Here is a 14,597-nt window from a genome sequence, read left to right as displayed (position 1 = left end):
CAGATTCATAGTTCAATACTTTTATCAGGACCAACTCGATGTCATAAATTAGGGTTACGAGTTGGGTTGAGTTGGGTAGAGCTGAGCTATTTTACCGACTCGCTCATTATCTGAGCCGTGGGTTCAATAACCCTACTCTTTCGATTTTGCCACTCAACTCGATGGAGTTGTACAACGTTTGCCTCCTTTTGCAACCGTTTACGTGTTTATTTACTTTCTTATGCATCTGCAACTCCTGACACTCTCACAATTTTTCAAAAACCCTAGCTCATCTTCCAATTAAATATATGTTTTAACCCGTTGAGCTATGTTCATATTGGCATGTGAGATCTCACATGGCGAGGGAAACGAAGTATTCTTTATATGGGTGTGGAAACCACTCCCTAGCCGACAAATTTTAAAACTTGAGGGAAAACCCAGAAGGGAAAACCCAAAGAAGACAGTATCCGTTAGTTGTGGGTTTGAGTTGTTACATATGATATCATAGCCATCCACCGAGTGGTGCGTCAGCGAGGACGCTGGGCGCTCCAGGGATGGATTGTGAGATCCCACATCAGTTGGAGAGGGAAACAAACCATTTCTTAAAAAGGGCGGTAGGTAGTTCGGAAGTGACAGACCCGACACTTTGGGGAGAAGACAACTTACAAACTGCTATATTTTTACAACACAAATGATAGCTTCCATACATTATTACACATCCAATACAATACAATCCAAGAAGGCCAAAAAAGATGGGGCTTTCCCTATCTTAGAAGGATCTTTTTAAGTATATATTCCTATTCACTAAGGAGAATTCATTTTATTCCTTTTCAAGAACTTAGCTTTATTTGTGGACATAACAAAAATCTCGTTCACAACGGATGGAGATTGCTTTCGATATCGGTAGAAATTATCCCTCTTTACCCGTCCCGTGGGCATCTCTAAATTATCCACAATAATTCTTCTTACCCAAGATCCAGAACTATTTTTGTGAGATCTCACATCAGTTAGAGAGAACAACGAAACATTCTTTGGAACTCTTTTCCTAACAGACGAGGCTGATGATGATAAGTAACGGGCCACTTTACCATCTGGTGGACATCTCTATTCTTGACCCAGAAGCCAATTTACGGTCCTCGTAAATTGAAGATAGTTCTAGATCTTGGTTAATCTCGTCCTGTGGACATCTCTATTCTCCACCGAGAAGCCACTTTATTGTAAATTCTCTTCAATAATTCTTGTTAGTCAAGATCGAGAACTATCTTCAACGGTCAACGGGTTAAAAGGGTTTAGGGTTTGATTTTCAAATTTTGGTATTTGTGTTAGATTGATTTAAAGTTAGTGGGGGAATGTAGAGGTTGAATTAGTGGGGGAATAGATTTGGGTGTGGAAATGCTTCACTCACAAATCATATTCCCTTTCTCTCTCATCTAGGCCCCCCAACAAAGGACGATCAACTCAAAGGTTAGAGAGAGAATGTGGGCAAGTTTTCCCATTTTGACCTTACTGGCACACGACCCAGTGTAGTCTTACGTTTTAAAGCGGGTCTGTTAAGGAGAAGTTTCCACATGCTTATAAAAATGTTTTGTTTTCTCCTCCAACCATGTATAATTGTCGGACATAATAATTAATTGCTAGACCTTAGACTACTTTTAATGAAACTTGGCTGGATATGACGAACGAAAATTAAAAGACGAAATAATTGACAAAGCTGCAGGTTTTTTCCTTTTGTGTTGTGGGGTTGCAATTGTTCGAATTCTTACATAAAACGCCCTTTTAACTTTTACAAAATTACAATATGCACCATAAATTCATTAAAATTTCAGATTTTTTGAAAGTACGGGACGAAATAGAATGAAACTCAAAGTGGCAAGTAAGAGTTCATCACTTAAAAGCTCATTTATTAGATACAAAATTAGAACGTGTAAAAATTTATTAGATATTTTTAAAATTTTTATAGATCCATTATATGTTAATTTAAAAGTTTAATAATCAAAACCTTCAATTTAACCTATTAAACAATAAGTAATTACGTATAATTATAATTACTCGAGCAAAATTTAATAGATAAAATATCAATTATCATTATAAAAGATAATTCCAACCGGGGATAATTTTATAATTAAAAAATAATAAATAAAAAATTTGCTTTTAAGTATGATTTTGTCGGGGTTTGTTTGGATATTTTAAGGACGCGAGCACATTCCTTGTCTAGTGGATGAATCTAGACGTGGCAACCCACAAGGGTGGATGATTAACAAAATTAATATTATTATTTATTATTATTATTATTTCACAAATTCCATTCTTATTGATTATTAAATGTCTAAAAAGTATTAACTTTTATAAATTAAATACCTGTAGGTCATAATATTAAGATTTAAAATTTTAATCTATAAATATTTTTATAAATTCAATAATTTATTAAATAAAAAAACAATTTTGTTGGTTAATTTTGTCACGGGGTAAATTTTTTTTAATATAATTTTATCATAAGTAAAAATATATATTTTAAATTAACAATGGTAACAATTCAAATTTATCGCCGTCCGACTCACAGTTTTAAAACATGTATATTAGGGAGAGATTTACATCCTCTTATAAGAATGTTCCGTTCTCCTTTAAGAGTCTAACATCTTCATTGACACACCGTTCGGTGTCTGGTTTTGATACCATTTGTAACAGCTGATACCCACCATTAGCAAATATTATCCGCTTTGACCCGTTAGTGTTATGAACGAACCTATAAAAAAACAAAAATCAAACGGTGGTGCCGCCTAGCAGGCGAGCTGACAACTCAAAGCCATACTCCATAGGCCTCTCGGGCTAAGCCCCACACATCGAGCATTGAGCTTTTATGGGCCTTATTGGACTTCACTTTCAATTTACTTTACTCCCTATAATATTTTAAATTAAATTACAATTTTTATTTTCATAGCCCCTAAAATTTAGACATACTTCCAATTTTGTCCAAATAATTTTAAAAAATTACAATTTAGTCCTCACTTAAATTAAACTCCAACCCTACCATTTTATTATTTAAAAAACGGAATATAATTAATAAAGTTGGACTAAATTACAAAAATTGAATTAAAAATAAATTAAATTTTTATAAACTAAATTAAATTAGACCATTTTCAAAATAGAGAGAAACAAAATTAAAGGATAAAAACGTAATTTCCTATGAAGATTAAATAATTTACTAATAATGATGTTGTTGTCTCACCTACCTCAGCAATCATATCTGAACCCTTTTAATTTATAAAAGTGAAGCAATAATTATTCTATGCCTTTCCCACCACAATTGATTGTATAAAGTAATTAATACGGTGACATTTAACTATAGATCAAAAGGTTAAATATTTGAATTATTTTAATCCACGTAATAAAACGACTTTTTCACATAGCAAAGATAAATAAATAAATAAAATATCTTATCGAGTTATGTATAGTTAGTGCACCATATTTTTGTTTTTAAATATGTCATTAAAAGAATCAATAACCGTTTTCTAATGCACATGTTCATCATTTTTTTTTTTAATGCACATGTTTATCATCGTTCAAATATTTTTTTGGGTTTTTTAAAAAATATTTTGATATTTTAATTTCTAATGATTTAGTGTATAAAATAATCTCATAATTAAGTGGCCATTTTTACCATTAAAATTACTATAATTAAAGGTTAAAAAATATAAATAAATACTAAAATTTTAGAAAATAAAGAAAGTGTTGTTTATTATTTATTTATTTATTTTAGAGATAATTTATCCGTTAAATGTTTTAAAATGTGCCGACCGTTCTTCTTTTCTAAAAACTCTTTAAAATTTAAATTCTATAATTTTGATATTCTCACCGACAAGTGAATGGAAATTCTGGCCCACCGACCTGATGTTTTCACACGTGATAATCGGGTCCAGGCGTTCACACCGAACCTTCCATAGAACTGGAAGACTAATTTACCACGGCTTCCAATTGCGAGCTGCCACGTGCAGTCGTCGTCGGGTTGACTCTTGTTGGCCGCCGTCTCCACCATTTCCACATGCGCGCCGTCCACGTCCCCGACGGCGATCAGACGCTAGAATACCCCAAAAATTATTGATTTAAATTATTAATTAAAAACACCGAAAAATATTCTCTCTATTTAGGAATCCCAATCCCTTCGTTTTCTTCTCTCTCAGAACACTTTTTCTTCCACTTTCTCTCCATCCAAACTCCAAAATCAGGGATCGAAATCGTCGTCCATGGCAACTTTGCGAGCAGTTTCCAACTCCGTGCGATTATCCTGCGCGAGTCCGACTAATTCCTCTGTTAATCGGCCTGTTTCCGTCAAGCTTCCTGGTCAATTGTTCACTCAGAGCTCCAAGCTCTTCTCCGCTCCGAAGAAGAATCTGAGTTTCTCCACATCTGGAAGATCGTTCTCTTGCCGTAGTCAGGGCAGTGCCTCTGATTCTCCTAATCCGAGTGAGTTTTTAGGTTTTTTTTTTCAATGAATCGACATTTGTTTTGGAGGATTTGTGTGGATTTTGATCGTTTCTTTGGTTTCCGTAGGTAAAGTTCAGGAACTATATGTTTATGAAATCAACGAGAGAGATCGTCAAAGTCCTGCATATCTTAAGTTAAGCCAGAAGAATACGAATGCGCTTGGCGATCTGGTTCCCTTTACGAACAAAGTAAGTGAGCTTTATGATCTGTTTATCTTGTTTTCTATGCTTTGATTTTGAATTCACTGAATCAATTTTCGTTCTAGAGTATTTTCTATATGTAGTCTAGTCTTTAGGGAATCGTAATTTTCCGATAAGAAAATCTGAACAGAATGCTTAGATTCATATGAGAGCTAGTATTTTTATTTCGTCGGAAGATTTTTCTTAGTGAATATCAATCTCACTTAGCGCCATCGAAAAGCGAGGATTTCTCTGCTTAGTCTCTGAATTAATGTCCTAGTTCTTCGTGGAAGATTCCCGATGGTCAAGCAAGAAAAAGTAGAAAGAAGCACGTTCATAATAGTTTATTAATTATTTTCCCCCACGATTTTTTTTTAATAAATTACAGCTATACACCGGAGACCTACAAAAACGGGTAGGGATAACGGCAGGGCTATGCATATTGGTGCAAAACAAACCGGAGATGAAAGGTGACCATTACGAGGCCATCTACAGCTTTTACTTTGGGGATTACGGTCACATAGCGGTGCAGGGGCCTTACCTCACCTATGAGGACACGTACCTGGCTGTGACTGGTGGGTCAGGGATTTTCGAAGGTGTGAGGGGTCAGGTTAAGCTGCAGCAGATCGTATTCCCTTTCAAACTCTTCTATACCTTCTACTTGAGGGACATTGGGGACTTGCCGGCCGAACTTGTTGTAAAGCCCACCGAGCCCAGCCCAGCTGCTGAGCCCACCGCAAATGCCAAGGCTTGCCACCCTCATGCCACCATCTCTGGTTTCACCGACTAGGGTTGGGTTACTGAATCGAACCCGGTCAGCTTGGGTGGTGGTTTCCTTTGTCTATTTTGTAAACCAATCTTTTTTTTTTTTTTTTTAATAGTTCCACGGCATATAGGATCAGAGATCCTCGGACCTCTTAACCTGTTGAATTATGCTCGTTGATAATCATACACTCGTGTTTTAATGCTCTCGTGGTTTTCAAAATCAAGAAATTATACCCTTCCCATCGACTTTGTTGGAGCACAAGGGTGTGCTTTGTTATGTTGTAGACTCTCCGAGAGTGTTCAATATAGAGGTTGTAATTTATAATTGCCCTTTTATTTAGAGTCTAATAAAGCCCTTTGGTTTAATTTTATTGAGTTTCATATTTTGAAAATGTTTGTGTGAAAGTTCTCTATTTATTAATCATGAAAGAACAATACTGTGAAATATAAAAATAGTAATAAATGAAAAGAACAATATAGGTAAAGATACATAGGATAGGATAATAAAATAAATATCTAGATATTTATCTATAATAAAATATCAAATATGATATATATATATATATATATATATGATAAACTATAATTTAATATTAAATATTCTTAACTTTGTTGGCTAATTATGATCAAAATAGTTTGTTGCAACTAAAAGTGTGACTCGTTAGGAGAATATTACACTTTAGCCCCTCAAGTAATTATTATTTGAGATTTGACTCTCCCCTAAAACTTATCCAATGCACGTCAAGCCCATGATGGATGATACAGCATTATTTTATTTATTTATTTATTTATTTATTTACTTGTTATTATATTTTTAAATAGAGAAAAGGACTAGGAGGAAAATGGCAGCATAGTGGATGAATAAATAAATATTTACAATTATTTCATGAAATTAATTTTTAATTCAAGACAAGACCATATTAGATCATTATTTTATAAATATTATTTAGAATATTGGAAAATAAAAAAAAGAGAGAAAAAAAAGAAACTGTGATTTTGATGAAACCAACGTAGGCATGCACAAGAAACGAAAATGGAGAAAGATAATGATGAGATAAACACTGAAGCGGGACCTCTCTACCCCTACCTTCTACACTACCACTCCATCTCCTCCAATGTCATGGACACATATCTTCTAATAGATCTATCAAAAAAAAATATTAAATACTAAATAAAAAGTTTAAGAACTTATTAGACAATTTATAAGAATATTTATAGCTCGTAGAGAAATAAAGTTACCTGAAAAGATACATGAACAATGAGCAATTTTCTTTAAGAATCCTTCACCGCATCCCCATTGACCCATTCCACTCGTCTTGTTTTCTAGACACATCTGCACTAAACCGGAAAAGGCAAAATTTTCAAAATCAAGAACATAATCATATGAACAACAAAATTGGGACGAGCATTGATCATGACATGACATAAAGTAACATAAGCATCAAAATTTAAAACTAAAACTATGGAGGAAGGAAAACCCCATTAACAAAGTGACAATGCATGGGAAACACTTTAAGCTATACAACAACTTAGTGCAAAACCCATTGTTTGAAACAGAATGCTAACAATAAAGACCAATAATCGAGACTGTAAATTGTTGAAATGGACTTGTTTTGTCTTGCAAATAAAGAACTTAGTAATTCTGGCTGTGACAGAGATGATTCTTCAGCCTTTTTAGACATGGAATAACAATTAGAATGTGTACATAAAACAAACATAAGAAAATATTTAGCCTTATAAAGCACAGAGAAGAGTGATATTAGTAAGCTAGTTGGCTCATTTCTTGAAAGCCTTAGAATGGAGCAGTTCCATTATGGTTCACAGAGAAGAGAAGAACCAGATGACTTAAATTTGAGAGAGTGGGCAGTAAGGGCAAGGATGAAGTGTGAGAACACAAATTCCAGAAGGTTTTCAGGGTCATATCTAAGAAGCTTTAGGGAAGAAGATGGGAGATCCTTCAGATCAAACATAACCACCTCCAGCACTGCTTCTTCCCCAGGCTACTACTCCATGAGAGGTACTCTCTCTGTTTTGTGGTTCATATCAGTTTTGACTCTCATATCATCTCATCTTTTGTTTCTTGATTTCTTCTTTGCAGATGAAATTGACCCATCAACCTACTCATTCACTACTGCTCTCAAAGGTAAGACATGTTTGAAAAGGAGTTGCCTGTCTTTGTTTTGAGATTGTGATAGAAAAGGGTTTTTGTGCAGCATTACAATCCAGGTCGAATTATAATAGTTGGGAAAGCTTGTCACCGCCAGAAGGGCTTGCTTTGAACTCAAAGTGGTATGAAGCAGAGAAATATATTTGCAATCCTCTCTCAGGGGAGGTTCCAATGGAGTGTTTATCTACTAAGTCACTAAGCGCAAGGTCATTCAGAAATTCAAGAACCAGAATCACCATGTCTGCTCCTTTAGTTTATTCCACAAATTCCACACAACTCCAGGAAAGGCCAATTACTTTTACACAAATTCCAGGTACCATTTTCTTGCCTTTTATGTTCCTTTTTTCTCGTAATGTGCTCTGAAAGGTTTCTCAAGTTCATTGTTTAAGATGTAGAAAAGAAAGTGGAAGGGATGACTAAGGATGTGGGAACTCAAAGCACACCGCCTGATAGAAGCTCAACAAGTCCTAGCCCTGCTTCCACGCCTCCCATTAAAGAGAGGTCGTTAAAGGATTGTGGGAAAGAAGAAACTGGTTCATCTAATTCTTATTCCATTCCCAGAAAGAAATCAGAGAAAGTGGTACGTACATTCTTTGATCTTTCAAATGATAATCATGATTAAGTAGAGGGAAGATTCAAACAAATCCAACTAATTAAGAAATCTAGGGAGAAATTTTAAGCTCATTCTCTTCCTCGTTGATTGTGCATTTCTACAAAAAGGGTCGTCAAGATTAGGCTTGACTGATTCAGATCGATGTTCTAACAAGATGGAGAAGTGTAAGATTAAAATTGGGACCACGCTCTTCACATATTCCTGTAGGGCTCTGAACAAGAATATATCAGTATCAGGAGCAAAGCCAATTTCACAGAACTTACTTCCAAACTTCCCAACGGTATTAATCACGACTCTCCACAATATTATGATATTGTTCACTTTAAGTATAAGCTCTCGTGGCTTTGCTTTTGGTTTCCCAAAAGGCCTCGTACCAATGGAGATGTATTCCTTAGTTATAAACTCATGATCATTCCTTAAATTAGCCAATATGGGACTCTCTCCCAACCATCCTCAATACCATCTACCGAAAACTCTTGTACCATTCACTTAACAATCCCACTTACCCAACCTTCCCCACGCTCTTGCTTTATTGTGGAGCCCATTGAGATTCTTTCCTGCAAAATTCAAAATGGGCTCTCACAGTTTCTGCTGCTTTATGTTGAAAATTCTGCTTTTTTTCTCTCTTTCTGGAAAAAATGGTTATGCATTTGAAGGATATGGTCAAATGCCTAAAATAACGTAACAAAAAATGTCTCAGAATCATTGCATCTGTCATTCATAAAACATCCACATGCTTGTACCTCAATATCTGTTGGTATAATCTCAAAATAAGTCCACAGGTGAAAAGGCCGGGATTCAAGGGAAACACTAGAAGTGAAAAGAAACAAAAGAAGTAGAACGAAAAAAGGTTATCGTTGAGCACGAGAAGTTGTTAGGAATCATGACTCTCTTCCACAATGATATGATATTGTCCATTTTGAGCATAAGCTCTAGTGGCTTTACTTTGGGCTTTTCCAAAAAATATCATACGTATAAACCCATGATCATCCCCTAAATTAGTCAATGTGGGACTCCCTCCCACGTAGATTTTGTCTCACTGGTATAATTGAACTGTGATTCAACTACTGCCCTTAACATTGTTTGGCTAATCTTCTCATTTAAGGCATAATTTTTTATTCCAACACAGAGATATTGCATCTTAAACCCCAGTTGTTAAAGTAAAGTTCGAGGCATTTTCTACAAACGCCCATGAGGAAATGTTTACAGATGACAATGCCTAAAGTAGCAAATAAAAGAGATATCCCATTGTGTTCAGATATTCATACAGAACAGTGATGAGTGTAATATGAGTGCAGGTGAGAAGTAAAGCAAGCAAAGAAAAGGAGATGCCAAAAGGAGAAAAGGGAGATAGAAACAGTACAAAGGAGCAAACGTGGAGGCAAGGTGGGTGCCTGTCATGGATGAGAACAAGACAGAGGGATAAACACAAAACAAGAAAGAACAACTTTTTACCTCATTTGAAAGGGTGCTGAAAAGTTACTGAGGAAATGGGAAAAGGAAAGGAGATTCGCTTTGTGTTTCATTTTCAGGCATATTTTTGCAGGTGTTAGGGAGGGGGTTTGTGTTTGCGCTAAGAAATTAAGAGCAATCATGAAGAAGGACCTCAGGCCTGCCTGCCTGCCTGCGTAGAAAGGTTAAGGCTTTTAGTTTTGGGGTTCTCTGCTTTAGTGTTGATATCATTTCTCGTTTATTGGGATGGTGAAAGTTGGGAGCAGCTTTACCTTCTCACTTCACGTGCATGCCTTTGTAGTAGACCTTCAGACAAACAAAGCTTTTAATAACTCGGACTACTAATTTCATTACCTTTCAGGTAGTTACTAACAAATGAAGCTGCTATCAATTCAAAATCCAATTCTAATATTATAATCATACGTGAAACAACATTTTCAATTATCTATATATACACACATACACATACACATACACATACGTATTCGAAATAAAAACATGCAAAACCTGTTTATTCACAGCATGATGAAAAGAATCTTATCAATGCCACAAATGACAATATATGAGATCTTACATTGCTTGGATAGAAAAATGAAACATTCCTTATAAGGGTGTGTAAAACTCTCTCTAGTAAACACATTTTAAACCTGTGAGGTTGAGAGCAGTACATAACGGGTCAAAACATACAATATTTACTAGCGGTGGACTTGAGTTGTTACACGATAGGATATATGTAATGGAAGTTGCATGTAGACTTGACCCTCGAGAGAATATATAGAATGCAAAAGAACATAAGAACACATTTTCTATGGCTACACACATTTTGTATACTAAATGAAACCACAATATGTAGCAGAATTTGATTATACCATATCCTTTATCATGGTGAAGCACCGGGATTAGTGTTAGAAATAAGCCGGACTTCATACAGAGCATTCTCTCCCTTCCCTGCAAGAGTTTCAGTGAAATTCTCAGTTAACAATGTAATGATAAATTATGTAATGCATTAAGCTCACCGACTTCTGCAGTGATCCCTGGCCCAAGTCGAATCGCTTCCCGCAGTCTTGGGCCGCATATTTCTCTCCTAAATATTCAAATTACAATTCTGTTCCGAATGGGATTATCAACACAAGCACTCACAAGAGAAATATATTTACAACATATTTACAAGAATTCACAAATTCCAATCCAAGTGCTACCTAGTCAATACTCACAGGAATCCATAGCCATATAGAGTCAGAAACATACTTTCGCAAGCGAGACTTCGTCATCGGTGGCTTTTGCTTTGTCCGGCGAGGCTGATCGGAAGACGGCTGAGTAGAATCATAGAATCAGCGGCTCTAGCCGAGAATGTGATAGCTAGTCGCCGAGACTTCTGCAAAATGAATCAATAACTTGGCTCTCCCAATCAAATGGCCACCGCCAGGAACGGAACTTGTGCGGTATTATTCCCCGCTTTTTTTTTTTTTTTTTTTTTTCTTTTTTTTTAATTCGTAATTTTCTACCGAAAATAAAATTGAAAAGAATTCAAAATAAATTATGATTATTTTGTCAATATTCAAAATTTTCTTCCAAGTCACGGCGTTTTGTATAAATACCGATACTTTACCAATCTTCTGTAGGCAGAGGCACGGCAAGCTCGCGCGACTTGCAGAACAAGTTTAAGAAGTTTTCTTGAGCGAAGGGAAAACGAAAATGGAGTCTTCGAAGGCCATTCCCCATGAAATCGGAGGGATCCAGAATGATGCCCTTCGATTTGGGCTCCAAGGCGTGAAGAGCGATCTCGTTGGATCTCATCCTGTTGAATCCATCTATGAAACTGTAATTTCCCCTCTTCCTTCTCTCTCAGTTTTTTCAATCTAAGTTGTCTTACTTGGTTTCTATATGGCTTCGGCTGTTTAGTAATTGCCATTGGACAAGATAATCTGGGTTCAATGGAGCTGATGAACCACTTGTTTGTTTAAGTTACTCGGATTAGAAACTTGTAGCTTCGTGTTTTACTTCCTGTTTATTGTTCAAATTTCTCATTGTACTCCCTTATTTTGAAATTCTTGGGGTCTGGTTTTATCAATTGTTGTAAAATGGTGCTGAGAATTTCATTTCAGAGTGACTTATCTAGTGTCCCATTTGGCCTCTGTATAGAAAAAAACTATGAGATTCCACTCCGGTTGGAGAGGGGAACCAAACCTTCTTTATAAGGGTGTGGAAACCTCTCCCTAAGTAGACGCGTTTCAAAATTGTGAGGCCAACAGCGATACTAACGAGCTAAAGAGGACAATATCTGCTAGCGGTGGCCTTAGATTGTTACTAATGGGATTAGAGCTGGACACTGTGAATTGAGAAGTCTTGGAGAAGGGAACAAGTGCCAAGGACGCTGGGTCCTGAAAGGAGTGGATTGTGAGATCCCACATCGGTTGGAGAAGGGAACGAAACATTCTTTGTAAGGGTGTGGAAACCTCTCCCTAGTAGACGAGTTTCAAAACTGTGAGGCCAACAGCGATACGTAACAAGCCAAAGAGGACAATATCTACTAGCAGTGGCCTTGGATTGTTACAAATGGGATTAGAGCTAGACACTATGAATTGAGAGGTCTTGGAGAAGGGAACAAGTGCCAATGAGGACGCTGGGTCTCGAAAGGGGTGGATTGTGAGATGCCACATCAGTTGGAGAGGGAAACGAAGCATTATTTATAAGGGTGTGGAAACCTCTCCTTAGTAGACACGTTTTAAAACCTTGAGGTGGATGAATCACGATACATTCTTTGCTGGGTCTCGAAAGGGGTGGATTGTGAGATGCCACATCAGTTGGAGAGGGAAACGAAGCATTATTTATAAGGGTGTGGAAACCTCTCCTTAGTAGACACGTTTTAAAACCTTGAGGTGGATGAATCACGATACATTCTTTGCTGGGTCTCGAAAGGGGTGGATTGTGAGATGCCACATCAGTTGGAGAGGGAAACGAAGCATTATTTATAAGGGTGTGGAAACCTCTCCTTAGTAGACACGTTTTAAAACCTTGAGGTGGATGAATCACGATACATTCTTTGCTGGGTCTCGAAAGGGGTGGATTGTGAGATGCCACATCAGTTGGAGAGGGAAACGAAGCATTATTTATAAGGGTGTGGAAACCTCTCCTTAGTAGACACGTTTTAAAACCTTGAGGTGGATGAATCACGATACATTCTTTGCTGGGTCTCGAAAGGGGTGGATTGTGAGATGCCACATCAGTTGGAGAGGGAAACGAAGCATTATTTATAAGGGTGTGGAAACCTCTCCTTAGTAGACACGTTTTAAAACCTTGAGGTGGATGAACCACGATACATTCCTTTGAATACTTGGGATGAAAAAACAAGCTTGATCATGTTCCTATTTTTTTCTTGATATAGACGAGAAGAACAGAAGAAGAGATGAAAAGGAAAATTCTGGTGAATACATATGGATCTGCTTTTCCATTGAAGATGGATTTTGAGAGGCAAATTCTTTCTCGGTAAGGCCACTCTTCTTGTATTGATGCTGTATCTCTCTTGGTGTGTTCTAAGTTGGAGCACTTGTTTATTTTAAGTTAAAACTATTGCAGATTTCAAAGGCCTCCAGGACCTATTCCATCTTCAATGTTGGGTTTGGAGGCTCTTACTGGAAGCTTGGATGACTTTGGCTTTGAAGATTATCTAAATGGTAAAATAAATCCATATAACTCATCTGATTCTGTTCTCTATTATACATTTTCATCATTAGGTAGAGCTTTTTCATTGCCTTAAATATTTCTTTTGAGCGTAATGAGTTTTTTTAGGACTATTATTAAGTCACCCAAGTGTCTACATGGTTGAGGAAAGGGGAGGGACCGAGTGATGTAATGTGTAAGGGTCGAAATCCATAGTCGGGTATGTATGTGCTGTGTGATTCTGCGGGGGTGTCACAACGCACTCTTGCGGCTACGGGACAACGATTGTACGACACTTGTTCTAACTCGGCAAACAAGTCAGCCGTGAGAAATTATGACTTCGTAGACTATGACAGCGTATACTAGAGCCTCAGGTCTCGTTTAAGAGAAATGTTTGGAAAACGTGAGTGAGGAAATACGTTGAAAACAATTTGAAAGAAAACAATGTTATAAGCTAAAAGCGATTAGGCACGACTTTGATAGCATGATTAGTCATATCCCTCTATTGTATATTTTGGGGCATTTTTAGCCCTGAGTGTGAACATGATTTTGGTGACCGGTCATACACCCTCATGTTGACACAACATGAAAGAGTAAAATTCTATCTAAGATGAAAGCATGCAAAAGGGGTTTGGAATGGACATGCAGCCATGGACAAACCGTCCTGGACAAACATGACTGGGACATCCGACATAAGGAGGATGAATTGCTATGGCCATTTTTTCGCCCTTCTTTTTCACGTTGACTTAACATAATGAATCTCAATTGTGCAGTCATCTGTTGCTCAAAATACCCATTTTAGATAATAGTCTCTGCCAGTTTTGATCTATACACCTTGTTTATGTGAACGTGATTTGCAGACCCAAGGGAATCTGAATCTTTGAGGCCATTGGACATGCACCATGGAATGGAAGTCCGCCTTGGCCTGTCCAAGGGACCAGTTTGCCCAAGTTTCATATAATCTCATCTCAATTTCATTGTTGGCCTCAGTCTGCCCGTAATTTTGTTGACCTCTGTTTGTTTGTTGGTCAGCACCATCTTTGCTTCCTGTGAGCCAAACTATGAGTTTCATAGCCAATATCATCTGTTTGTTATCCCAACTTTTTATCTGATTTCTTATAAATAGATACCTTTGGCTTCAGTTCTTGATAGTGTTGTGATTTTGGGGATTTGTGATTGTGATTATTTGGATTTTTATGATTTTTTACAATTGCATGAGATACCATAGGTATGTTAGAAAGTGATTACGAAATAGTTAAAAGATCACTTCGATCACTCCAAACTATGTTTTTAATCATTC

The 14,597-nt window shown here is 36.8% G+C and overlaps 4 protein-coding genes across 17 annotated transcripts; 3 read left to right on the top strand and 1 right to left on the bottom strand.

The window, feature by feature from the left end:
* Window positions 1-4,121: 4,121 nt before the first annotated feature.
* On the top strand, window positions 4,122-5,776 carry LOC111808599 (allene oxide cyclase, chloroplastic). The gene is made up of 3 exons (XM_023694683.2): window positions 4,122-4,440; window positions 4,528-4,649; window positions 5,029-5,776. The coding sequence occupies exons 1-3, from the start codon at window positions 4,221-4,223 to the stop codon at window positions 5,428-5,430; spliced, it is 744 nt and encodes a 247-aa protein (XP_023550451.1). The 5' UTR covers window positions 4,122-4,220; the 3' UTR covers window positions 5,431-5,776.
* Window positions 5,777-6,043: 267 nt separating this feature from the next.
* On the bottom strand, window positions 6,044-11,026 carry LOC111808598 (uncharacterized). 14 transcript variants are annotated; one of them, XR_015411526.1, is made up of 6 exons: window positions 10,886-11,026; window positions 10,654-10,742; window positions 10,507-10,585; window positions 9,910-9,943; window positions 9,641-9,809; window positions 6,583-6,738 (listed from the first exon to the last, which is right to left on the bottom strand). XR_015411526.1 is itself a non-coding variant. In XM_087116876.1 (5 exons), the coding sequence occupies exons 1-5, from the start codon at window positions 10,906-10,908 to the stop codon at window positions 6,524-6,526; spliced, it is 291 nt and encodes a 96-aa protein (XP_086973002.1). In that variant the 5' UTR covers window positions 10,909-11,024; the 3' UTR covers window positions 6,044-6,523. The 14 variants fall into 14 exon arrangements, 2 of the variants coding, with proteins under 2 accessions (XP_086973002.1, XP_086973001.1); XR_015411522.1 differs by having other exon boundaries at window positions 6,583-6,743; window positions 10,658-10,721; window positions 10,886-11,024; XR_015411521.1 differs by having other exon boundaries at window positions 10,658-10,721; window positions 10,886-11,024.
* Window positions 6,737-9,727, top strand: LOC111808597 (uncharacterized). Its single transcript, XM_087116874.1, has 5 exons — window positions 6,737-7,422; window positions 7,504-7,548; window positions 7,619-7,885; window positions 7,968-8,152; window positions 9,484-9,727. The coding sequence occupies exons 1-5, from the start codon at window positions 7,203-7,205 to the stop codon at window positions 9,658-9,660; spliced, it is 894 nt and encodes a 297-aa protein (XP_086973000.1). The 5' UTR covers window positions 6,737-7,202; the 3' UTR covers window positions 9,661-9,727.
* On the top strand, window positions 10,944-14,438 carry LOC111808596 (cyclin-B1-2). Its single transcript, XM_023694680.2, has 5 exons — window positions 10,944-11,079; window positions 11,260-11,458; window positions 13,023-13,123; window positions 13,214-13,311; window positions 14,158-14,438. The coding sequence occupies exons 2-5, from the start codon at window positions 11,333-11,335 to the stop codon at window positions 14,256-14,258; spliced, it is 426 nt and encodes a 141-aa protein (XP_023550448.1). The 5' UTR covers window positions 10,944-11,079; window positions 11,260-11,332; the 3' UTR covers window positions 14,259-14,438.
* The last annotated feature ends 159 nt before the right edge of the window (window positions 14,439-14,597 follow it).

This window comes from Cucurbita pepo, chromosome 13 (assembly GCF_057944985.1).
Source record: "Cucurbita pepo subsp. pepo isolate OVF chromosome 13, ASM5794498v1, whole genome shotgun sequence".
Lineage (NCBI taxonomy): Eukaryota > Viridiplantae > Streptophyta > Magnoliopsida > Cucurbitales > Cucurbitaceae > Cucurbita > Cucurbita pepo.
Note: the sequence above shows the minus strand (reverse complement) of the source record. Positions and strands in the feature narration are given on the sequence as shown.

Excerpts from the sequence above, each read along its gene's own strand:
- LOC111808596 (XM_023694680.2), top strand. The coding sequence starts at position 11,333 with ATGGAGTCTTCGAAGGCCATTCCCCATGAAATCGGAGGGATCCAGAAT. Across the intron at positions 11,459-13,022 it reads TTGAATCCATCTATGAAACT|ACGAGAAGAACAGAAGAAGA; the intron begins GTAATTTCCCCT and ends TTCTTGATATAG. Across the intron at positions 13,124-13,213 it reads GAGAGGCAAATTCTTTCTCG|ATTTCAAAGGCCTCCAGGAC; the intron begins GTAAGGCCACTC and ends AAACTATTGCAG.
- LOC111808597 (XM_087116874.1), top strand. The coding sequence starts at position 7,203 with ATGGAGCAGTTCCATTATGGTTCACAGAGAAGAGAAGAACCAGATGAC. Across the intron at positions 7,549-7,618 it reads ATTCACTACTGCTCTCAAAG|CATTACAATCCAGGTCGAAT; the intron begins GTAAGACATGTT and ends GTTTTTGTGCAG. Across the intron at positions 7,886-7,967 it reads TACTTTTACACAAATTCCAG|AAAAGAAAGTGGAAGGGATG; the intron begins GTACCATTTTCT and ends TTTAAGATGTAG.
- LOC111808599 (XM_023694683.2), top strand. The coding sequence starts at position 4,221 with ATGGCAACTTTGCGAGCAGTTTCCAACTCCGTGCGATTATCCTGCGCG. Across the intron at positions 4,441-4,527 it reads CTCTGATTCTCCTAATCCGA|GTAAAGTTCAGGAACTATAT; the intron begins GTGAGTTTTTAG and ends TGGTTTCCGTAG. Across the intron at positions 4,650-5,028 it reads TGGTTCCCTTTACGAACAAA|CTATACACCGGAGACCTACA; the intron begins GTAAGTGAGCTT and ends AATAAATTACAG.
- LOC111808598 (XM_087116875.1), bottom strand. The coding sequence starts at position 10,908 with ATGACGAAGTCTCGCTTGCGAAA. Across the intron at positions 10,722-10,885 it reads ACGAAGTCTCGCTTGCGAAA|GAGAGAAATATGCGGCCCAA; the intron begins GTATGTTTCTGA and ends TTGAATATTTAG. Across the intron at positions 6,744-10,506 it reads TCACCATGATAAAGGATATG|TGCAGATGTGTCTAGAAAAC; the intron begins GTATAATCAAAT and ends TTTCCGGTTTAG.